The sequence below is a fragment of the Siniperca chuatsi genome, linkage group LG13 (genome assembly GCF_020085105.1).
Source record: "Siniperca chuatsi isolate FFG_IHB_CAS linkage group LG13, ASM2008510v1, whole genome shotgun sequence".
Taxonomy (NCBI): Eukaryota; Metazoa; Chordata; class Actinopteri; order Centrarchiformes; family Sinipercidae; genus Siniperca; species Siniperca chuatsi.
In genome coordinates, this window is record NC_058054.1 from 26882650 (window position 1) to 26907345 (window position 24696).

General features: G+C 41.9%; 1 protein-coding gene across 5 annotated transcripts in view; it reads left to right on the forward strand.

Moving 5' to 3' along the window:
* LOC122886424 overlaps positions 1-23922 on the forward strand; it is a 50238-nt gene extending 26316 nt beyond the window's left edge. For 3 of the 5 annotated variants that reach the window (XM_044218615.1, XM_044218611.1, XM_044218616.1), the window contains exons 3-7: positions 11231-11445; positions 15435-15644; positions 16299-16861; positions 17302-17393; positions 18948-23922. In XM_044218615.1, the coding sequence (XP_044074550.1) occupies positions 11231-11445; positions 15435-15644; positions 16299-16861; positions 17302-17393; positions 18948-19040 (1173 nt within the window). In that variant the 3' untranslated portion in view covers positions 19041-23922. Of the gene's footprint in view, positions 1-11230; positions 11446-15434; positions 15645-16298; positions 16862-17301; positions 17394-18709 lie in introns of all 5 variants that reach the window. The other 2 variants (XM_044218613.1, XM_044218612.1) reach the window with 2 other exon arrangements.
* Positions 23923-24696: the final 774 nt, after the last annotated feature.

A 24696-nucleotide genomic window follows, 5' to 3' on the forward strand; every position in this document is an offset into this window, starting at 1 on the left:
TCTCTCACTCGCTCAACCACACACTCGCTACGCACACACGTTTTGTGTTCTTTCGTCTCAGTATGTGATTGTTTATTACAACAAAGAGACAAGCTTTGTTTGAGAAAAGGCTGCAGGCAGCAAGACAAAAGACTGCTGAAAAAACATGAGAGTTTGAGAAATCCTACATCAGAGCGCAGAAGACGAGACGACTGGTTGCTCCGATTCTCTCTGACCAATCAGTGGTCTGCAGTGTTTTAACTTTAGTATCGGCTCAGCTCGCTTGGAACCTCAGCAGAGGGGTAACGAAAAAATTTAATGGAAAATAACTGTTCTAATGTGTAATGACCTGAACTGAACTGGACTGCTTGGTGGAAACGTGGCTTTACAAATCTCTTCCAATACACATTACCTGTGAGAATCAGAGGTGAGCCAGTTGCATACATTGCTCAAGCAAGAAATTTATCAGCTTTTCTCTGACTGTTCATCCATTAAGTCAAAAAATTCCAGAACCATGAGATGTTGCTGTTCTGATTCATATTGTTGACTTAATAAGGCATTCTTGACATAAGACTTGGCACTGTATTTGCAAATGTACACAGATTTTCCACTTACATCGGCTAGAGTGAAATGTCTCCACACATCAGATGGTGCACGTGACATTGTTCTATAAAGATGAGGAAAAAAAGTTAGTAAAAAGACAAACAATGCAGTAGTGTTGGCAGTAATGTGGGCTTGACATGTGATGGGAGAATGCACTGTGCATGCAGAGGGTTGTAATTTTACTGAATTCCTATTTAATGGGATGCTGGCAAATTCAGCTCCGGTTTACTTCACGGCCTCTCAGCGAGGAACACGATGGTAGCGGAGCAGGTCAGGTCAGACAGTGGTGTTTCTCTGGTGGTCCTTGGGTGCCCATTGTCGTGGGATGCAAAAGTCTTTGATACAAGAGCTGCCGTAAGAATTATTCTTGGCAGCCGGCAGGTAGGTGCTGTGCACGATGAATCTTGATCCGTAGACTGGTAGCTGGCATCAGATAGACCTTTCTATACTCATTTAGATAAACTTGAAAAGAATTTTGTTGGCCGATCAACAAAAAGTTATTATCAAAGCGAGATTGACTGAAATACAAAATGGCTTAACAAAAAGAAATTAGGCTTGCTTTCACTAAGGTTAAAATACATGCAAGAAAGAAATCTCCGGAGAAAAGATAAAAACTAAGAGGAGCTGCAGTTAGGAGATCCTTAGGGATGGAGAGAGAAAAACAAAGAGGGGCGGAGAGAAGGAGATCTAATGTTTCTATCCACCGTTTGGTATAGGCGTGAATTGGAAGCGGAGAAGTCGACTTTTGCGCCAACTTGCTATGCGCTTCTCCTTTTCTTAGGAGTAGTAGTAGTTCTTGTAGTTTCCTTTACCTTTATGGATTTATTTAATTTCACATTTTACGCGCAATAGTCACATACTTCCTCATCACTATAGTCAATCAATCATGATTCTAAAATCAAATAGTAGCCTATGTAATAATGTTTTGCATAAAACATTACAAAAAGGCATATGGTTTAAGCAATAATCATATCACAATATCATTCCATCAGTTACACAACATTCCTAACTACTATCAAAACACAATATTCAGTTGCACTCTATTTTACGGTACACTAATAAGACGTAACAAGCCGTACTTTGTTTCAAATTAGACCGAAACTAGAAATATGTTCTTTTTTAGACAGTAAACAAACACAGGTGTACCCTAATTAGACACCATACGCCTAAATTATGCTGTAAATAGAAACCGCATATAATGCTATATTAGACCCAAAATATACTATACGTTTTTAAAGCCATAAACATAAAACCAAACTAAACATTAAACATCATAATAATACAACACATATCGTGAGTTTACTCATTAGGTACAGTGTTGTGAAAAAGTGTTTGCCCCCTTCCTGATTTCTTATTTTTTTGCATGTTTGTCACATTTAAATGTTTCAGATCATCAAACAAATTAAAATATTAGTCAAAGATAACACAAGTAAACTCAAAATGCAGTTTTTAAATGAAGGTTGTTAATATTAAGGGAAAACAAAATCCAAACCTACATGGCCCTGTGTGAAAAAGTGATTGCCCCACCTGTTAAAACATAACTTAACTGTGGTTTATCACACCTGAGTTCAATTTCTCTAGCCACACCCAGGCCTGATTACTGCCACACCTGTATTTAAATAGGACCTGCCTGACAAAGTGAAGTAGACCAAAAGATCTATAAAAGCTAGACATCATGCCGAGATCCAAAGAAATTCAGGAACAAATGAGAGAGAAAGTAATTGAGATCTATCAGACTGGAAAAGATTATAAAGCTATTTCTACAGCTTTGGGACTCCAGCGAACCACGGTGAGAGCCATTATCCACAAATGGCGAAAACATGAAACAGTGGTGAACCTTCCCACGAGTGGCCGGCCGACCAAAATTACCCCAAGAGCGCAGTAACGACTCATCCAAGAGGTCACAAAAGACCCCACAACAACATCCAAAGAACTGCAGGCCTCACTTGCCTCAGTTAAGGTCAGTGTTCATGACTCCACCATAAGAAAGAGATTGGGCAAAAATGGCCTGCATGGCAGAGTTCCCAGACGAAAATCACTGCTGAGCAAAAAGAACATTAAGGCTCGTCTCATTTTTCCCAGAAAACATCTTGATGATCCCCAAGACTTTTGGGAAAATACTCTGTGGACTGATGAGACAAAAGTTGAACTTTTTGGAAGGTGTGTGTCCCATTACATCTGGCGGAAAAGTAACACTGCATTTCAGAAAAAGAACATCATACCAACAGTAAAATATGGGGTGATAGTGTGATGGTCTGGGGCTGTTTTGCTGCTTCAGGACCTGGAAGACGTGCTGTGATAAATGGAACCATGAATTCTGCTGTCTACCAAAAACTCCTGAAGGAGAATGTCTGTTCGTGACCTCAAGCTGAAGCGAACTTGCGTTCTGCAGCAGGACAATGATCCAAAACACACCAGCAAGTCCACCTCTGAATGGCTGAAGAAGAACAAAATGGAGACTTTGGAGTGGCCTAGTCAAAGTCCTGACCTGAATCCTATTGAGATGCTGTGGCATGACCTTAAAAAGGTAGTTCATGCTCGAAAACCCTCCAATGTGGCTGAATTATAACAATTCTGCAAAGATGAGTGGGCCAAAGTTCCTCCACAGCGCTGTAAAAGACTCATTGCAAGTTATCGCAAACGCTTGATTGCTGTTGTTGCTGCTAAGGATGGCCCAACCAGTTATTAGGTTTAGGGGACAATCACTTTTTCACACAGGGCCATGTAGGTTTGGATTTTGTTTTCCCTTAATAATAACAACCTTCATTTAAAAACTGCATTTTGTGTTTATTTGTGTTATCTTTGACTAATATTTAAATTTGTTTGATGATCTGAAACATTTAAGTGTGCCAAACATGCAAAAAATAAGAAATAAGGAAGGGGGCAAACACTTTTTCACACCACTGTATGCGGTGGGCTGTTTGTTGCTAGTCTGAATTGAGCAAGCTAAGGGACAAATACATCATTAGATAGACTTCTCCTAGAACATGCATAGTGTCCAATGTGTCCCGTACTGTCTAGCATAGTCATCTATCCTGCGTCTGGTGGTCCAGGGACAGGGGGCCTCATCACTGGTCCTGCCATTGGTCCTGGCACCGGTCCTATGCCTGAGGGGCCTTGAATACAGCTTATCTGTTGCCACTGGTTCGTGGCTGACATTGCCCTGTGGGATCCTTGTGGAGAGAACCCTATGCCTGGTCCCATTACAGCTGGGTCAAAGGGAGGTACTTGAAGCCTATTCTGAGGTTGCATTTGGAGCCTGGTGTAGGGGCCTTGACCTCCCTGGAGTTGTATTTGTGGGGGGCCATAATCAAGTTGACTGGTTGTCTAATTTGGGCCATAGCCTTCCGCCATGATTATCTAGTGAGATTTTTTATTTATCTTCATCAGGCAATCTGTAGCATAATCAATCTATATACCATGAACTTGGACAGCTACCTGTAAGAATCAGAAGTCTGTCAGTATACAGGCTGTAACTGTATTTATACCTATCAGAAAACCGTTCTATATCTTGCCTGCCACACTTTCCTAGTGTGTCATGGGTGCCAAACAATATATCTTGTCCTGCTTTTATTGTGATGACTTCTATCTCTGTCGTAGTGAACAATGGCATGCAGTATCCATATGCTAACTGCTCTAAATCATAGGCATACTTAAGTGATACAGTGCTGTATTCTATATTTATTCCAACTGGCAATGTATAAAGTTTTGTTCGCCACTTCCTGCAGTGAACTGCTTGCAAATGTATGGTAGTGGGTGGTGGCAATAATGGCTCCCCAAATTGGTACCAATCCCACTACTTTCCCGGAGATAATCCAATCTTCCCCTATAGCCCTTTGGTCAGATGGAACACAGCGTGGTTCCTGGTTCCAAGCAATGTAGACTTTCTCATCAGCTGCCCATTTTTTTCCTAGATACCTTTTAGCTCTGTTTTTGCTTTTATTCTGTGAGGTGGGTCTATTCTCTTGTCCAGATGAGGTCTCATTTTGGGATGACAAGCTAAGCACTGTTATTGGTCCTGTTAACATTACTGTCGTCACCCAACCAAAACACATCTGCTAGAGGTTGCGTTCCCCCTGCAAGAGTTGGGATTCTGCGTTGTATTGGAGATACTCTATCATGCATAATGAAAAGGCGCTGACCATCATACAGTTCTTGTTGACAGTGAAACTCTGCCTGTTTAGTTAGTGTTACAACATCTTGTTGTGGAGGTCTGTCTTGTTTTTATCACATGAGCTTGTTCCTCTCTACACTGCACTCTGGGATCTGATGGTATTCCTGTGGACAATACGCCAAATAATCTACTGTACGTCCACGTGCTATACAATAAGGAAATATCACTCCTTCAGCCAAGTTAACTAGCGGAGGGGCCCCTGACTCTGATTCATCTGTCAGAACTTTAGGGCACACCTGCCTGTCATCACTCCATCCCTGATAACCTCCAGCTATTTCTACTACAAAATAAGCAAAACAAACTCCGTCAGTACCACACGTGTCTGCCTCAAAACCTGGAGTGGGCATCACCTGAGGAATTCTTTTAACATTATAACATGCTACATAAGATTGTGAGCTCACTTGTTGGGCTGAATAGTGCATCTACTGATAGAAGAGTGTTTTCCTGACTTGTTGTTCTTAGTGTGTCAGAATCAGATCAGAATCAGAATCAGAAATACTTTATTGATCCCCGAGGGGAAACTCTTTTGTTACAGCTGCTCACTATCACGTCAGTGCACACAGGAATAGAAGTTCTAAGCAAATCAAAATATAATACACTATTATAATACACTAAAATATATAACACTATAATACAATTGTCAATCGTTTGACTTCCTTCTATTGGACTTCTGTGTGTGCACTGTCTCTGATGTGGCTTTACCAATTTAGTGGCTTCCTAGAGTTTTCAGATTCAACATCACTACAGTAGATCGTTGAACAATTTATCGTCACACTCATCACCCCTGTAACATTGCATTGTTCATCTGCAGGGAGATTGTCCAATTTTATTGCTGCTGGACCTAGGGTCAAGGTTTGGTTATACTTGTTTGATCTGACATAAGTGAGTTTGACTAACTGGTTTAGCGGCAGTTTACCCTGTTGTGCTGCCACAACTCCTGCTGCCAGGGTACAATCACTCAACTGCTCCTGTTCTGCTGGGGTACAGATACTCCATTGCTCCTGTTTTGCATTAACTTTCTCAAATCTGGCAGGATCCAGACTGAGAAGATTACAATTACTAATCCTATTTTCCATAAACTCCTCTTTCTAGGGTTCCTGCCCTGATACCCCTGAAGGCCCTGCCCCTGACTTGGCTTCCCTAGCCGCCTGATATTCTGCTGGACTTGCAACTTGGCTTGTGGTTTCATCATCTGAGTTTGATTCACTTTCCTGTTTTGTTGCTAATGATCCACTACTCGTGCTGCTGCTAGTCCATCTGGCTACCAGTCTCTAAGATCTCTTCTCTTCCTGTGGACTCTGAGGCCGTCCTGTTTCCTGCAGGGAGGCGTTGCCATCCATTTCCGTTTCAGGAGGTTCCCTTCGTCTGTACGCTTCAACTGTTCTTTCTGGGTCGTCTGCTCTACGGCACTGGTTAAGACGGAACAACATTTTTCTTACCTTCAACGTAACGCTCTGACTCTGCCTCTCTCCATGCTTTGAGGAGGTTGAGGTGGTAAATTTGCATTGCCCCTCCCTTGTCTGACCGCACAACTTCATAGTCCACATCACCCACTCGCCGTGTGATCACAAAGGGTCCTTGCCACCTGGTGAGTAATTTGGAGCTGGAAGAAAGGAGCAATACAAGCACTTTATCTCCTGGTGTGAGTTTTGATCTCAGGTCCAGAACGTATTGAACCTCGTTCTTGCTTGGGCTCTGACCCTCCTCCCAGTTTTCTCTAACCAGGTCCAGAACCCCCCCCCCCGTGGTTTTCTGCCAAACAGCAGCTCAAAGGGATAAAATCCCGTGGAGGTCTGGCGTACCTCCCGCACTGCAAACAACAGAGGATCTAACCACCTATCCCAATTGCGCTCGTCCTTGTGCACAAATTTACGGATCATGGACTTCAAGGTTTTGTTCAGAGGCTCGATGAGACTGTCGGTCTGAGGGTGGTACACGCTGTTCTGAATTGACTTGATGCCCAATAATCCGTTTAAAGTTCTCTCAGTGTGCGTGACATAAACGAGGTGCCTTGGTCAGTCAGGATCTCTTTCAGGATCCCGACTCAGGAGATGACCTGAAATAATGCCTGTGTCTTTGCAGAGATGGTGTGCAGAGGCACTGCCTCAGGATATCGCGATGCGTAATCTACCAGAACTAACACAAAGCAATATCCACATGCACTCCGGTGCACTACCAATACACTCAAATGTGACCTCCATTAGTGGCAATGGGCACACAGGCGCTCTCGGGAGGGCTGGCTGGTTAACCATCTGGCATTCGGGGCAAGACGCGCACCAGCGGTGAACGTCTCCCCGAATCCCAGGCCAAGAATCGGGGCATTATCCGGTCTAGTGTTTTATTAAACCCCATATGCCCAGCCATTGGGTTATAATGAGCCGCTTTTTGGTATCAGCAACTGTGTAATCTCTTCCCCTGTCTGACTGTCATGACTCACTCTGTATAGCCTGTCCTTAATCAAAGCAAAGTGTGGATATGACTGTGCTGTGTCAGGGTGCATCAAATGACCGGTTGAAGGCAAAGCATAGAGTGTCGTCATGAGACTGCTCCAGTGGAAAATCTTCTGTGGATGGTAACACAGGAGCCTGCGGCATCTCTTGTGGAGGCGCCGCCAGTTTCCCCTCCCCATCTGCAGTGTCAGACGACCTCGCGTCACTGCTGAGCACAGCACACATATCCCATGTCCCTGTCGGTCGTGAACACACCCCCACACAGTGCCTCACTAACCTATCAAACCCGAGCCAATCTGTACCCAAAATCAGGGGGTGCGTCAGGCGGGAGCCACGGCCTTAATACTATATTTTTTCCCCTGATGTACAATTTCCACCGGCACCACAGGGTATCTGTGAACATCTGCCCTGTGCACACTTAATATCAACCCACAAAGCCTCCACCAAAGCCCCCGGATGAACCAGGTTCTGGTGAATTATGGACTGCATCCACCATTGCCTGGTGTATACCCCCTTGGATTCTTACTGGATTGTATGTCCATCCTGGACCCGGGGAGGATGTAGGCGTGCCGGCAACCTGAATCACCTGTCTGACCTCTATGAGTGGGGAGTTGCGGTGGCAGTGTCCGGGCTGTCCACACCTCTAGCACTCCTACCCCGGCGTCCGAGGAGCACCCTGCGGGTCGTGGGCATTGCCCGTAGCAGCTGGCCTCTGAGATGGAGAGAGAACAGAGAGAGAGTTAGGGGGGATAGGGCGCCTGGTCTCGGGGGTGTACCGTGAGGTAATCCTATGCCAGAGTGACTGCGGCTGCCAGATCCGTGGGGTGGTGGCATTTTACCCACTCCGCAGCCCCGGTTGAGAGCCCCTCCGCTAACTGCTCCATCACTACTTTGTCCAGCAAATGCCAGTGGAGTCCCCCGGCTGCAGCCACCTCGTCGCCACATCTCTCAACTGCTGGGCTTTTCTTCTTCATCTTGTGGAGGGTCATGCTGGGGGGGGGGGGATTACAATTCATGCACTTCCTATCTAACTTCTTTTATTTTAAAACATTTAATTTGAACTAGGTTATTTAGAGAAGAGACTGATTTCTCTCGCCTGTACTCAGACATCTTTGAATTTGCAGAAAGAAAAAAGGTCTGCTTACCTTTTAAGTTATTGTGGCCACAGTCTAATATACAGGTGGTCTACCCAGTGGAGAGTCCTCAGGTCCTTTTCTCCTGGCTCAGCTTGCCAATTAAAGTGTGGAGGGTCAGGCCAGAGATTAAGTCTGGAGCCCTTCCCAACACTCATACCAATTAATTAGAGTCACAAAGCACCCAACAGAATCACTGGAGATGGTCAGAGTTTGATGCAAGTTTATCCTTTCACAAGAGATAAACCCGAGCCCGGCACTGGTACTGAAGACAGGCGTCTACATCATCTTTTATAGTGTACAAGTCCCTCCTTCTGGGGGTGTCCCTACCTACTTTTTTGCAGACTCATCAGATCTCGTCCACCTTATTTGGGCAAGTGAGTTAGCCCTTCCTGCCCTCTTCCTAAAACTGAGTCTACTGGTCTTCAGCTGGACCTCTCTGAAGTAGGCGGCAGGGGGCGCTAGCATCCCGGTGCCAGGTTCCCTCACTAAAGCTGGCTGCTGTGGTTGCTGGATGTAGGCGGCAGGAGGCTCTAGCTGACATGAGCTGCTGGGACTGGTGTAGCTGTGAGATGGAAGATACTGGCATCCCAGTGCCAAAAGCCCCTACTGATTCCAGCTGCTGTGGTTAGAGCAAGCTGCCGTGGTTGCTTAATCTTGCCAGGCAGTTGGACTTACGAGATCATGAAATCACGAGAATCCATCTTGCCGGGCTTCGACCTATGCACTTGTGTTCGCAACACGGTTCATTCGCACCAATCAGCGTCCTATGAGAAAGTACTGGCAGCTACAGCATGACCTACGGGCATGCCTTAATGCTAGGTGTGCATGACGATGTGTGTTAGAAGGGACTTTTGAAAACAACAATGCTAAAGAGGTTAGCGTATATGCTGCTAGCATCAGTTGTTAGAGGTGGAGAGTATTTCTTCTTTGAAAGAAGAGCAATGGCACTGAAGCTTTCCTTGATGGAAAAGATGTTTTCGCTCTTCTCCTGGCTGACTTTGGTAAGAGTTTGTCTATGTTATGGTTTGCTGATCTGATTAGTTGAAGTTCGCCTGTGACAGATGGTGGTGATTCCAATGACGACTTCCCAGATAGTTCTGGCATCCTGGTGCCTAGAGGGAGGCACTGGCATCCCAGTGCTGGGTTCCCCTGCTTAGGCTGGCTAATGTGATTGCTTTGTAGACGGCTTTTGGATTACGGAAAGCAGGGTCTCAGGCACCGAGGTGGCGGGGGAAGTTTTCGGCTTCTCTTGCTGGGTCTGCTGGTGAGGGTTGATGGAAACTTTTAACGTGGTCATCCTGATTTCCTCCGAATAATTCATTGTCCAATGAGGATAGTGAGACAATGTCCGTATTAGAGATGAGGTGAGTGGATGGATCAAGTTGCTTGTACAGTGGGTACGGAAAGTATTCAGACCTCTTTTAAATTTATCACTCTGTGTTTCATTGCAGCCATTTGCTAAAATCAAAAAAGTTCATTTTATTTCTCATTAATATACACTCAGCCCCCCATCTTGACAGAAAAAAAACAGAAATGTAGAAATTTATGCAAATGTATTAAAAAAGAAACTGAAATATCACATGGTCATAAGTATTCAGACCCTTTGCTGTGACACTCATATTTAACTCACATGCTGTCCATTTCTTCTGATCCTCCTTGAGATGGTTCTACTCCTTCATTGGAGTCCAGCTGTGTTTAATTAAACTGATTGGACTTGATTAGGAAAGGCACACACCTGTCTATATAAGACCTTACAGCTCACAGTGCACGTCAGAGCAAATGAGAATCCAGGTCCAAGGAACTGTCCAAGGAGCTCAGAGACAGAGTTGTTGCAAGGCATGGATCTGGCCTGGGTTACAAAAGAATTTCTGCAGCACTCAGAGCACAGTGGCCTCCATAATCCTTAAATGGAAGAAGTTTGGGACGACCAGAACTCTTCCTAGACCTGGCCGTCCAGCCAAACTGAGCAATCGTGGGAAAAGATCACTGTGGCTGAGCTCCAGAGATGCAGTAGGGAGATGGGAGAAAGTTCCAGAAAGTCAACTATCACTGCAGCCCTCCACCAGTCGGGGCTTTATGGCAGAGTGGCCCGACAGAAGCCTCTCCTCAGTGCAAGACATATGAAAGCCCGCATAGAGTTTGCCAAAAAAACACACGGAGGATTCCCAGACTATGAGAAATAAGATCCTCTGGTCTGATGAGACCAAGATTGAACTTTTTGGCGTTAATTCTATGCGGTATGTGTGGAGAAAACCATGCACTGCTCATCACCTGCCCAATAAAATCCCAACAGTGAAACATGGTGGTGGCAGCATCATGCTACGGGGGTGTTTTTCAGCTGCAGGGACAGGACGACTGGTTGCAATTGAAGGAAAGATGAATGCGGCCAAGTACAGAGATATCCTGGAAGAAAACCTCTTCCAGAGTGCTGAGGACCTCAGATTGGGCCGACGGTTCACCTTCCAACAAGACAATGACCCTAAGCACACAGCTAAAATATCAAAGGAGTGGCTTCGGAACAACTCTGACCATTCTTGACTGGCCCAGCCAGAGCCCTGACCTAAACCCAATTGAGCATCTCTGGAGAGACCTGAAAATGGCTGTCCACCAACGTTCACCATCCAACCTGACGGAACTGGAAAGGATCTGCAAGGAAGAATGACAGATTTCTTTCAAAAAAATTTCAGAGCCTTTCATTTAGTGAGATCTGTCGGGATGTAATGACAATTGCAACAAATATAATGCTTCTGAAATACATTACCTACCCTAGCTTTTATAGTAATAATGTATGTGTATTAAAATGCTTTTCTGTGGTGGGTTCCTTCAAATGTCTGTTTTGAGACTTAGATGTTTAGTAATCTCATCCTTAACCTCATCCTTCTTGTCAGGTTCCTGTAGATTTCCGTGTCCACCAGGAGACGCACAGTGAAAATGTCTCAACTGAGCATGTGGACTTTCTGTTGGCCCGCCAGCAGTGGAGGAAGATGGAGGAAGAGGTCAAAGGTCAGCCAATTCCCAAACCAGGGCTCAGAGCTCAGGGGAGCTTCCAGGGCACCCACACTTCACTGTACCCCCCTACTCGCAGCCCTCGACTCAAACACAGGTAGGAAATAATGGAGGTTCTACAGTTTTTACTTTTTTAGCTTTCTCAGACAGAATTTATCTGATGACACTAATTCAAAATTCTGATTAATTTGTACATTCCAACATTTAAAATGAAACAGCTTAGTATAGAAATTCAAATTTATTTATGTTTTTATTTTTCACTTAGCAATGGCTGTCAATTGCAAATTTGTACCCAAAATGAGAAGTTGGGTTTCCTCTTCCACTGCACTGCAATATTTTTCTAACTTCATATACAACTGATTGGGTTTCAACAATTTTCCTGACTCAAGCATTGTTTTCTTAAGGCTAGTGAATGCATCTGCCTTTCCTGTCTTGTTTCCAGATGTGTCACTTGTTTCTCATAACTTCTAAAAAACTAAAACTGTATTAGAATTAAGTGGGGTTAACTCATCCCATTGCCAGGACTCAGTCCGAACATCAGTCCTTATTTTGTATGGATTCCTGTTTTATTAGAGAGCATGCTGTAGAGCTGAAACAATTAGTTTAATTCAATTCAATTTTATTTATATAACGCCAATTCATAGCAGAAGTTATTTCATAGCACTTTTCTTATAAAGCAGGTCTAGACCGTACTCAGAGATTTATAGAAACCCAGCAATTCCCACCAAGAGCAAGCACTTTGGCGAGAGTGGCATGGAAAAACTTCCTTTTAAGAGGCAGAAACCTCAAGCAGAACCAGACTACAGCAGCTTAAAGAGGAGCTCCAGCAGCTAAAGAGAGACAACCAGGCCTTGGCGTCTGACCTCAGAGGAAGTCTAGAGGCACTCAAACAAGAGAACAATGTGCTTTGTGCTCAGTTAGCCAAAGTGAAGGAGGATGCTGAGAATAGAGAAAGGAGCTTCACCAGGCAAGTCCAACACCTGACAGACCAACTCTCATCAGTCCCCACAATGACAAGTACTGAGACACAGACTCTCCCTGCCAGTGTTTCAAACCCCTGCCTTGTCTCTGTCCCACCCTCTCTTCTCTGCACTCAGCCCAACAACAACATGGCACCTGCTGATACATCCACACAGCCAGCTGCCAACAGCCAGCTCTACCCATCTCAGCTTCCCCCCACTCTGCCTGAAGAGCAAGCCCCCCAAGTCGTCCTGCTGGCTGACTCTAATTCCTGAACACAAACAAGCTTTTTCCTGGTAAGAAAGTGTTATCGAAACACTGCAGCACCACAGGCCAGGCAATAAAGCTTTTGAAAAAGGAGACTCTCAAGAGCCCTCAATGCAACAGTTGACCTACACAGCCTCCATAAAGACACTGCTGAGGCAGTGAGGAAGATGGCGGAGCAGGCCAGTGTGGAGTTCCCTGACACCTGCATTGTGGTCTCCATCCTGCTGCCTAGGACAGACACCCCTCCTCATGTCATCCATGGATCCAATATGGAGATCAGAAAAGAATGTGCCACCTTACCCAACATCCACCTGGCCCTCCACCCAATCACTGACACCTGGGACTCTATTATGGACTCCATCTACACAGAGAGCGGGTGAAGATATGGCAAAGACACGGCCCTGGGATGCAATGCCCCCACCCCCTCCTCTACTAGGAGCTTTAGAGACCATCCCAGAGCTCCTCCTCCCCATCACCACACCCAGATCCCCCCCATCCCCATCCCCATCCCCCTCCACCCCCGCTATGAGGAGACACAACAGTTTAGCTAAGACCCCCTACCCACCCACATCAGCAGAGATATGCAGGGAAGCACAATGCAAATACCACCTAGACATACTGGACAGCTTCCAGGTGTGAATGTATATAACTGTGCGAATGTAATCAGGGCATTCCTGCAAAAGAGAGCATTGCTCTCAGTGAAACTTTCCTGAATAAATAATGGTTCAAAAAACAAAAACAAAACTCACCTGATCTGATAGCAGGCATGGATGGAAGGCAGCTATTAAATCTAACCTTATAAAACAAAAATGGAAGCCTGTTAAAAAGCAAAACGCCAGCAAATGGTTTGATCAAGAACGCAAGGCCATCAGAAAAATAGCTAATGAAAAACATCACATTAGGTACAATTACATTTTAAACAAATATAAATGTACAATTAGGAACACAAACTAAATTATACCCACATGAAACTTTAAGATGCCATTAATCAAAATCAATTCTGGGATATGTGGAACAACTTCAACACAAAGCAACCGCAAGCACAACCCATCCAAAATGGTGACATCTGGAGAGCACTTTTTGAAAATCTGTACAAGGACATACTAGGAAATCTAATTAATTAAGATCAATGTATTATAAAAGAAACACTCCAAACATTAGAAGAAACAAAGACAACCAAAACCCCCTTGATTTCCCAATTACTTGGAAAGAATTGACCACACAGACAAAGTCTCTCCAGCCAAGCTTGTGGTCCGGACAGCAGTAAAAGCAAAATGCTCAAATTCAGCTCCCCAGAGATGCAGGGTGCAGTGTTGAAGTTGTTCAATATTTTATTACAGTCAGGATGTTTTCCTGACATCTGGTGCAAAGGGCTTCTTTCCCCCAAGAGTGGGGACAAGTAAGGACATAGTAACTACCATGGCATCTGTGTCAGCTGTTGTCAAGGTAAACTATTCTGTAGTATTCTAAATAAAAGAATGCTATATTTCCTTGACAAACACTCCATCTTGAGTAAAAATCTAATTGGCCTACTCCCAAAACACCACACCACCGACCATGTATATACCCTTCACACTTTAATTAACAAACACATACACCAAACAAAAAATGATAAGATATTTACTTGTTTTATTAATTTCAAGAAAGCTTTTGACTCTATTTGGCTTGAAGGGCTCTATTACAGACTTCTACATTGTGGTATAGGGGTCAAAATGTATGATCTGGTTAACTCATGTATTTGGAAACAAACAACCTGGCTGAATTCTTCACCCAGAGAACAGGTATTCGTCAGGGCTGCAATTTAAGCCCGACATTATTTAATGTATGTTGGGCCTCACCACGTGTGGAGAACAAAGACAGATGGGCATTTTCCACTGTTTTCTGAGATTTTTGTAAACCAAAAGAAGAATTGCTTAATGGATAATGAAAATAATTGTACATTTAGAGAAAATTGTCAGCAGTTTAGGACTACAACTAACAAAGTAGTCACTGCATGTCAAATATGTGGTACGTTTCCATCCACCTGTTATATGGACATTTAAAATTTGAGTGGAAAGGCCAGAAATTTAGCAAAAAGCCATAGCATTACAAAAATGTTTTTATGCTCAGATGAGGTAGAAAAGTTGGCACATCAAAAAAGGAAGATGTTGTAACACCTCTGCCTGTGTTGGTTTTGTAGCCTCTCTGTAATTTGTTTATATAGCTGCACCGGCTGCGCGTGCATGTGAGTCCCTCGTGTGAAACTGTTCATCTGTGAGGAGAGCTGTTTTTTTCTCAACTAACACTGTGAATTAAGGATTTATTTCAACCAAACCAGAGTTGGTGATTGTTGGAACAGTGGAAAGACTAACAAAGACGGTTTTGGTGAGTTTTATTTTGTTTCTGTAGAGTTTGAACAGTGATCTGCGAGGTAATATTAATTAATTTTTTCAATGGAGTCTGGTGGCAGGCAAGAGCGATAAAACAGCTGTCTCTGGTTAAACAAAAAGGATCTTACTGTTTAACAAAAAGGTCTTGCTCTGTAGCGATCCTTTCCATAACGTTGTCAGACACTTAGAATAACAATCTGAGCCTGTCAGTGGTAAAAACAAGCACTTTTAGTGGACATACTTTGACTGCATTTGTCCACAGCAGCCATTGCAGCCTGTTACACGTCTGCCGGCTGAGGCATAGAGCCAGAATATTTTGGTGAATTAAGGGTTTATTTCGACCAAACCAGAGTTGGTGATTGTTGGAACAGTGGAAAGACTAACAACTAACTCTTTTTGTTTGAGATGCTGGTGCTCTAGTGCAACATTTAGTGGCAGTAAATGTCCCTTACAGCTCCTTTAAGCTGGGTTTCCCCCTGTCCTCTCAAAGGGAGATCCATCCACCAGTGCCCAGGGAGCCCACACTGTCCTCCACCCTGTCCCCCAGTTCAGAGGACTCAGGCCTGGATGACTCGTCATACCGTAGCCCCCTGGAGGAGCCAGAGACTGCGGTGGAGAGAGAGATCCGACTGACTCTGGAGAGAGAGGAACGGCACCGCAGGGAGAGGGGGATGATTGCACAGAGCCTGACTATACGCAGGTAAGAAAAACAACTTAACCTATACCTATAAATAAACCCTAAAAAGCAGTATAATGCAGTCTTTTTGGGGCAGTAAGAAGAGTATTATAGAACATTGTTGTTTTTAAAAATACACAGTTACCTATTTGCCCTCCAACAGACACAGAGCAATATTACTTTTCCTTTGGAGACATGTTTTTGGCCCCCTCAAAAATGTAAGTCCAATATTCACTCTCCTATGAGCTCTGTTTTTGAGGAAAATATCTGGCTCTTTAGCTCGTAAATGTTCCACTATGTTCACCAGCTAGTCACCAACTTTGTCTGCCTGCTGTTTGGTGCTAGGCAGGTAGTGTATAGTGGATTTATTTTTTGCTTAAAACAGCTGCCTGCTGTGTCTGTAAACGAGTTTGAGAGTAGCGTGTGTAGGCTGGAAAACCAAAACAAAGAGCTGAAAGAGGATAAAATGCCCTGCAGATCTGAGGGGAAATAATTTGCTGTTGGTTCGTCACTATGACCAAAACCTTTCACATTACACACAGCCATTTCCATTCACTGTTAATGTAAAGAAAATTATTAGTGCAGCTTTAAAGATATGGAATATTGCACCAGATAAACTGAACCAAAGTGAAACTTGTTTCAGATTTGTTTGTTATTTTTCTGTTGTTCTGTGTTCAGACCATCTACCCTGCAGACAGGACGATCTCCACCCAGACCTCCAGCCTGCCGCACCCCTACCCTGTCCATCTCCCCATCCCCTTCCTGCTCCTCTTCCCTTCCCCGGTCTGTCTACCATGAAATGACAGCCAATAATGTCATTATCTTGGAGCCCGACTGCGCCAGTTCAGCCTCCAGGAACCGCCTACTCTCCTCTGCCATCGGGGGCCTCTCCGATTGGCCAACAAGCCTGGATGCGGTGCCTTCTGCCAATGTCATCGTCGTGGAAACCTCCAATCTGATCATTCGCAGTGCTTCCGAGTTCTGCCTAAGCTCCGCCCCTGCGTCCATGGAAACGCAGGAGAGCACTTTCTCGTCCAATCCATTTTTTAAGCTACGCTCCCTCAGCAGCCAGTCGTTAGTGGAGCAAGAGATCCGCATGGTGAGGCAGAGGGAGGACGAGTGGAGGAGGCAGAGGGAGGAGATGTGGAGGAGGGGGAGAGAGGAGGAGTGGAGGAGAGGGAGAGAGAGGTACGATACTGTGCTGGTGTCTCCGGGCCTGAACGATAACATCAGTTACAGCGGTACGTAGAGTCATGCCACTAAGTATCAGAAACATTTATGGGGACATGAACAACTGAACATCCTAGAAACATTTCTGTTGTGTTATAGTTCATCTCAAATGATTCATTTTCAAAATTTGTCAAAAGAGGTCGTAGAGTTTTCAATCAACTGGGCACCAACCAAACCAAGCCAGCTGAACCGCTGCTTATTTGATGTAACTACTCCACTCCACACCATTTAGTGATAGCTATTTTGTATCCCTTGCCTTAATTGTGAATTTATAGTTGGGGATTCAAAATAGTGTTGACAACAATTCAAAGGTTTGCATATGAAGGTGTGTTTTCACCATTCTCAATCCACTCTTGAACAGAACACTATTCAATACTGGACAGTACTGCATACATTTGAAAAACGATTAAATGATTAAATGGTCTTTTTGTTCCCTTTATTTTTATTTCAGTGCCAGAGGTTCCAGACAGATGTGTCTCCTCCCCTTCGTCCCCCTCTAGGACCCGGAAAATGGAACGATCCAGTTTGTCTTGTGACCACAAGGTTGGCTGACACATACACACATTTGGACACACAACACAAACTCTACAGTATCTATCTATCTATCTATCTATCTATCTATCTATCTATCTATCTATCTATCTATCTGGAGACAAAGTTACCTGCTGCAGCCTCTGTATGGAAGTAAATAGGCAGTCTGAAAACCTACAGTGGTGTGAAAAAGTGTTTGCCACACTTAAATGTTTCAGATCATCAAACAAATTTAAATATTAGTCAAAGATAACACAAGTAAACACAAAATGCAGTTTTTAAATGAAGGTTGTTATTATTAAGGGAAAACAAAATCCAAACCTACATGGCCCTGTGTGAAATAGTGATTACCCCCTAAACCTGATAACTGGTTGGGCCACCCTTAGCAGCAACAACTGCGATCAAGCGTTTGCGATAACTTACAATGAGTCTTTTACAGCGCTGTGGAGGAATTTTGGCCCACTCATCTTTGCAGAATTGTTGTAATTCAGCCACATTGGAGGGTTTTCAAGCATGAACTGCCTTTTTAAGGTCATGCCACAGCATCTCAATAGGATTCAGGTCAGGACTTTGACTAGGCCACTCTAAGATGAAATAATTTTAAATACAAGATTGCATCACTCCATATAGTGATCTCTTGTTTCATCCATCCACTCCACTGCTTCAGTAGAAGTCAAGTCAGTTTTATTTATATAGCCCAATATCACAAATTTGCTTCAAGGGGCTTTACAATCTGTACAACATACGACACCCTCTACCCTTAGACCCTCGAGAAGCTTCTTCATCACGCAATAACAAGTCTGCTAAACACCCTTAATTGATGTTTTGAGGGCAGCACAACAAGCTGACAACACAACATTGACATATTAACAACTTTAAAAGGTGATATTAAGCTTGTTATGCCAAATGTGTTGTGCTGTTAAATGCTAAAACACTCCGTATTGATCTATTTTTTTATATAAAAATATTGATGAGTGCAGCTTTAATCACATATACAGTACATATACAGGAAACCAATGAGAAAACATCTAACTCTATAATAATCTATTCCCTTACAGTAATATTCACTCACACAGTTAATGCCCTTCCTGATACTAACATGCAATATAATGACTTCTGGACTCTATACTGTACTATACTGTTACACTGCAACTGATTTTATTTCACTGGATTGCTTCATGTATCTGTACTGAACATGTATCTGAAAATCATATTCAAATTTCTATTTTTTCTTTTGCAATGTCCATGTTGGGTAATTGATTTCTTCCTTTACTCATTCATTCATTTGTTACCTTTATTAATTGTGAACATTCTGATTTGTTAATCAGTTGGACTGATTAATTTTTTAATCCATTAGTTCACAATTTAGCAAAAAAGTATTCATTATTTGGGTCATTTTTTCATCTACCCATCACTCTTGCATCCATCTATCCCATCCTCTGTTCATTTCTCTTTTGCCCCATCCATCAATCACCCATCCATCTGATAATCCATCCAACCATGAAACTATCCATCCATCCATCCATCTTGGCTCCAGTGGTTTAGCTGAATCTCCCCTCCCTCCAGTTCCCCCCTTCCCTCTCGTCAGTGCCACGACGACAGAACACCATGGCGCAGCGATGGGAGGCCTCCCTATTAGCCAATCAGAAGAAGGAGTGAGCAACAACAGCGCTCAACTGTCAGCCATTTAAAAGCCTAAATGAAATCTTATGCCTCTGTTTCTTCCTCCTTCTGTCCAGAAAACCCATACAATCCTGTTTGTCAGCAGCCATTGTCTACTGCAATGTTCGTCAAAACTATGGGTTAGAACCAGTGGGTCACAAATCTGTTTTCTGTGGGATGCCACATGAGAAAAGGACTGTTCTTCAGTAAGCTTGGTTTCAAAGATTAAGATAATTTACGTAGTTTGGGTTTCTATAATGTTTTAATGGATGGAAAAGTCGAGAAGTCCTACTTTCAAAGTCAAACTGGTCTTTTGCACAATGTTTGAAACAGTATGACTGTATGACACAATGGAACGTTTTCCTTATATATAATAACTTTTGTTGACTTCTAAGGCACATCCCCAGGAAGTGTATCACAATAACAAGTGAGTATACATTGCAATCATAATAATACCACAGTTTTTGACATGTGGCCTATGTTTTATGTCAAATTTGGAAGCACTTGTCAAAATCAGCGCTATTGTCCTTTTAATATTTAATATTTACAGCACTTTGATTTCTAGATGTTAATTAATTATGGTAAGCCTACTAGTACAGCTGTTTATTGATAGGCTATTTATTGATTTTATGAATATGACTGAATATGTAATGCAGTGATTTTCACATTTTTTCTGGGCAATCACATAATTTAAGATATTAACTTAGTCTATATATTTTAAAGTGACTAACAGCATATGATGTTCATTTTAAAATATTGTAGCTATGAAGGTAAAGAGAAGGTATATGCAAAAATTATTTAGCATGTTGTGTTCAATTCATGTATTTAAATGTGCCAACCCAGACTTTGAAAATCACTGCCTTAGTGGAATGTTATAATGAGCCATTGATCAAAAGAGTTTGGATGTCCCAGGTTTCTGTGTCAGCCATGTTGGCTAAACAGTGCTAGCTGCTAACTGATTCCATTTGGGTCACAGTTGCACAGACTAGCTTTTGCCTCTTCTTTGGATGAGGTCAGTTGTAACCTTCATCAGAATGGAATGCAAGGCGTACGTAGGGTTGCCACCATCAGTGTGGAAAAATACACCTTGCCAGTGGCAACATTTTGAGTGTCAGACACTTCATTTCCTGCATTCTGGTGAATTTTTATGCACCCATTTGTGCTTTTTATGCATACATTTCAAACTCTTCTGCTGCTCTCAACATGAATGTAAAGGAAATAAAGAGTCAGTAAGAGTATTTGTAGGCATCATAAAATAAATCTCATTTTAACCATCAGTCCAAAACCTCTCATAGAGGATGGGGTAGTCTAGACTGGCAGATTAATGTCCACCAAGTGGGTTATTGGTTAAATTTATCTCTCACACACACGCTCGTACGTGCGGAGGGGGCACTGCTTACATCCTGAGAACTGTCAACTTGTTAATCTGGGAGAATGCACGGCGTAGCTAACTATCACATGATGACTCTTAATACAGTACGATCTCATAACAACAGTACACACATTAACCAACAACAACTTACTCTGGAGAAGTCTGTGGTATCATGAATTGAGTGATTTCACTCTGCGTCCTCTGCCCTGCGCTGTTCGGGCAGCTCGAGTCTCTGTAACGATGGGCAACGATGACATGTGTGACATTCTAGGTGTCATTCTTTTCCACAAATTCTGATTTAATACTTCTCTGCTATGTCTTGTGAAACTTTTTTGGTTTTATTATTTCTCATGTCATTCCAAGTATGTGAAAACATAGTGTATGCATTAGTGTAGATTAGGTGTTAAAATATGGGACAAATCGCGTACCGTATTGATTCAATAACTTAATATTTCAATACGGGTAATCCTGTATTATACGGGACGGGTGGCAACCCTCGTACAGCATTTAACTTTTGTCAGCTAGCTACCAAATATAACATTAGTTTTGGTTAGCTCTGTTTGCTACACTCCATCATACAATTGTAACGTGCCCAGAAACATAATAATCTGACAAGTGGAAGTAGTCATTTTTCAAGGCAGCACCCATTGGCTTCTGAAGAAACATGTGAATACAGGCTCTGATGTTGCATCAAACATTTAACACAACGGGTGGAAGTGAGGCTACAAAAACAGCGCTATTAAAAAAACTGAAGAAAAGTCAGTGTTTGTGCAAGTTAAAAATGTCACCACAAAATCTGCACTTATCCTGTGGAATGATGTACTTCATTAACGTACCAAGATAAGCAAAAAAGGAGAGAAACCTGTTTCAGCTGACACACACAGGGACACTCCACACAGTCAGTGCGTACATTGCTAGCTAGCTAGCTTACAACTAACATCTCTAGAGTTGTTACATTAGCATTTTGGGCCGAATGAACAGACTGTAAAAACACTCCAGCTGTCAAATTTATGTGAACTCAAAGTGAACATTCACATTCAGTCTGAACATACTTTTAAATTTAATTTTATGCATGTCATATTTGCAGCCAAAATGTTTTAGCTTTAGAAGCGTTATCATGGTATAGTCCAGACAAATATTGATACAACCTAGCCAAACTCTATTTATATGTGGCTCTACAGTTTTAGTAAAATAATTTGAGCACTTCTGAACAAATCAGATATTCTAATCCTAAAATCTAGTGAAGATTTTTACATATTTTTATGTCCTGTCCTGATTCCTAAAAAGAGAGATTTATTGTATTGTATTTTTGCTGCATATATTTATGGATTGAGCAATGCTATAAATCCTTAAAGCTTTTATTTATAAGAGGTTTATAATATATTGTGTCCGAATGACTATTTGAAATTGTCTGCCATGTTTTTTAGGAGAAGAATTTTTTGTGTGTATGAGTGTATGTTTTATAGTAATACATCCTCTATACATCAGTTAGTCAGAGCTTACTTTAGTTGGGCATATATAGCTCAAGAAAGAGCTCACTCACTGGTTTCCAATAAACTCAACTTGACTCAGCTGTGGAATAAAGGTGCATTCAAGTCAAATCAGAAATGAGATGATTTTAACTGCCAGGGTGAAATAATACCAGGTGAGTGGAATGCTAACAGCAGCAGTTTCAGTTTAGCATCACTATATTTTGATTGCGCTATAAGTTGTAATGTGTTTGAACTACTGTGTTACAGTATAAAATATAGCTACTACAAAGGATCAAACTACCTAGGTAGCTAACTACATTTGAGCTGTGAGTCACAGTGCAACCTGAAGCTGTGTCATATGATGTGGTCCATATTTTCTGCCATAAATGTTGAGAGGCTAGGTTTGAATTTTTTCAAGTCTATCTTAATACAATACTACATTTCATATGTACATTGAAAGAGTTATTGGTCGCTATTTTCCGCCTCTTCATACTGGCTGTAAAATGAACCGGCTCTAGGTCAGTTACACTGTAGGAGGCGAGGCACAAAATAGTCCTAATTCTGTGAAAAAAATGCTTTCCAAAGTTTAGTTGAAGTTAATGAGAATTCAGCAGCCTGAGTTAGCCAAAACAAGTAGCTACAGTATCTTTGTCCAGACATGGGTGTGTAGGTAGTTGTGTTTTTATTGCTTTTCCTTCTTACAGAATTTTGCGCAATGGTAAAACCTTCAGAGTTGTGTTGTTTCTTCTGAAATTTTGCTGTCAGAAATGAGTGTTAGACCAATGGAATCCATGTCCTTTGATTGACGTTGCAAGATCGACGGCGAGGCAATAGCATGAGTTTGTCATGGTTTCTCAAACTATATAGTCCACATCTTATTTAGTGAATTATCTGACCCATAAAACAAAAGATGTTTGATAAAAATGAATTAGAATTTTCGTTCATACTGTGTATACAACAACGATTAAGTGGCCCTCAAATATACGCTCAGTCGCTGCTAGAGCTTGGACCATTGCTGACCAGATGCATGAAAAGAAAAAATAGAACACAAAGAAGTCTACTGTTTTGTCTCAGACTTGATGTATACTGTTCCTGTGCAAAATCTATACATAAGATCACAGAGGCCAAACTTTTGAAACAGACTCTGTCCTATCACCTAACTACACGCAAAGTATATTTAATTCTAGATTATAACTCTGGAAGATATCCACTTGCTTGGCTAACTCAAATTGCTGAAGCTTCATATTAGCTTTAGAATGTATTTTTGTACAGAATGTTTTTTGTCCCCTATCTCTTCTATTGTAGTCACACGAGGAAAGGATCCCTTCAGGGCCAGTATGGAGATGAGTAATGATTACAGCGAACAATAACTGTTTCAGTGTACATATCGCATGTGACTATTGTAGACTTGAAAAAATATGAACATATCCTTTAAGAACAAAAGTCTTGGAGCTGTTATGTTATGAGATTCTGAGATGTATTGAATGCACAATAATAACTGCTCTGTCAGGTTTAAAGTTCAGCATGCCATTATGTTATTGTGGTAGATATACTGTATGATAGCATATATTACACACAACTGTACACTCAGTGTTTGCCCTGTGATTTCATTGCATTTGGGGTGTTGTATCCATATCCATACCTGCTTTGGTTCCTGTTTTTCATGTCAACGTAAATTAATCTAAGATACTTTATTACTCCACAACACTACTTTTAGTTTTTAGACAAAAGTGCATTTAGTTATAAAAGATTTTTTTTTTTTTTTAACATTTCTGATTCTCTCTTGTTAGGTGTGGTAGTGTTCAGGCCACTTGTCAATGAATACAGAGGTAACACTGGGTGACACCTCACACTACTTGCTTGAATATTCTGTATGGACTCATAAACCGTCCTGAATATTACAACTTTTCCTCACTAGTGTCATTTATTCTGGTTCTGTTTTTTTCTGTTTATTTGCCTTGAGTTTCAGTCATTTATTATTGCCAAATGAAAGGTCTGGTGATGACATCTTCAATAAAGCGTGTGACTCCTGAAATCAACTGTGTGTCTTCACGGTCTGTTTATCTGTCAGGAAACACTTTGATGGTCAGACACAAACATGTTGTCTATCAGCGGGGAAATTTTACTAAAAGTAATTAATCATAATTTCAGTTTGCAGTGATAACTTCCTGAATGGAATAGGTTTTCCACCAGTTATCATATAAATATCAGATTTTAATTTGGTAAATTAAGAGTAATTCTCCAGCTTCTCTCTTCAAATGGGGTTTAAGCATGTCAGAGGTTGTGACATCATTAAATAACTATATCAATCTAGCACAAAACACAGTATGATGAAGATGGTTATCATGCTTTCCATAGTAATCCAACAAAAAGAATTAGAAATGCTATCAACAATTGCTGCATTATTAATGAACTATCCTTACTTGAAATCACATTTAGTTTCACAGACAGAGACCTGATACTTTATAATACATAATGTTGTATTTGCAACTTGACTAACAAGAACACTGTCCTTTATAAGCATACATTGTATTGTAGCATCTTTTTAATTAAAGAGACTATGAAACTTTCAGGAGAAGAAATAAATTAATGTACACTCAGCACCACATCTTGACAGAAATAAAGAAATTTATGCAAATTTATTAAAAAAGAAAAACTAAAATATCACATGGTCATAAGTATTCAGACCCTTTGCTGTGACACTCATATTTAGCTCACATGCTGTCCATTTCCTCTGATCCTCCTTAAGATGGTTCTACTCCTTCATTGGAGTCCAGCTGTGTTTACTTAGACTGATTGGACTTGATTA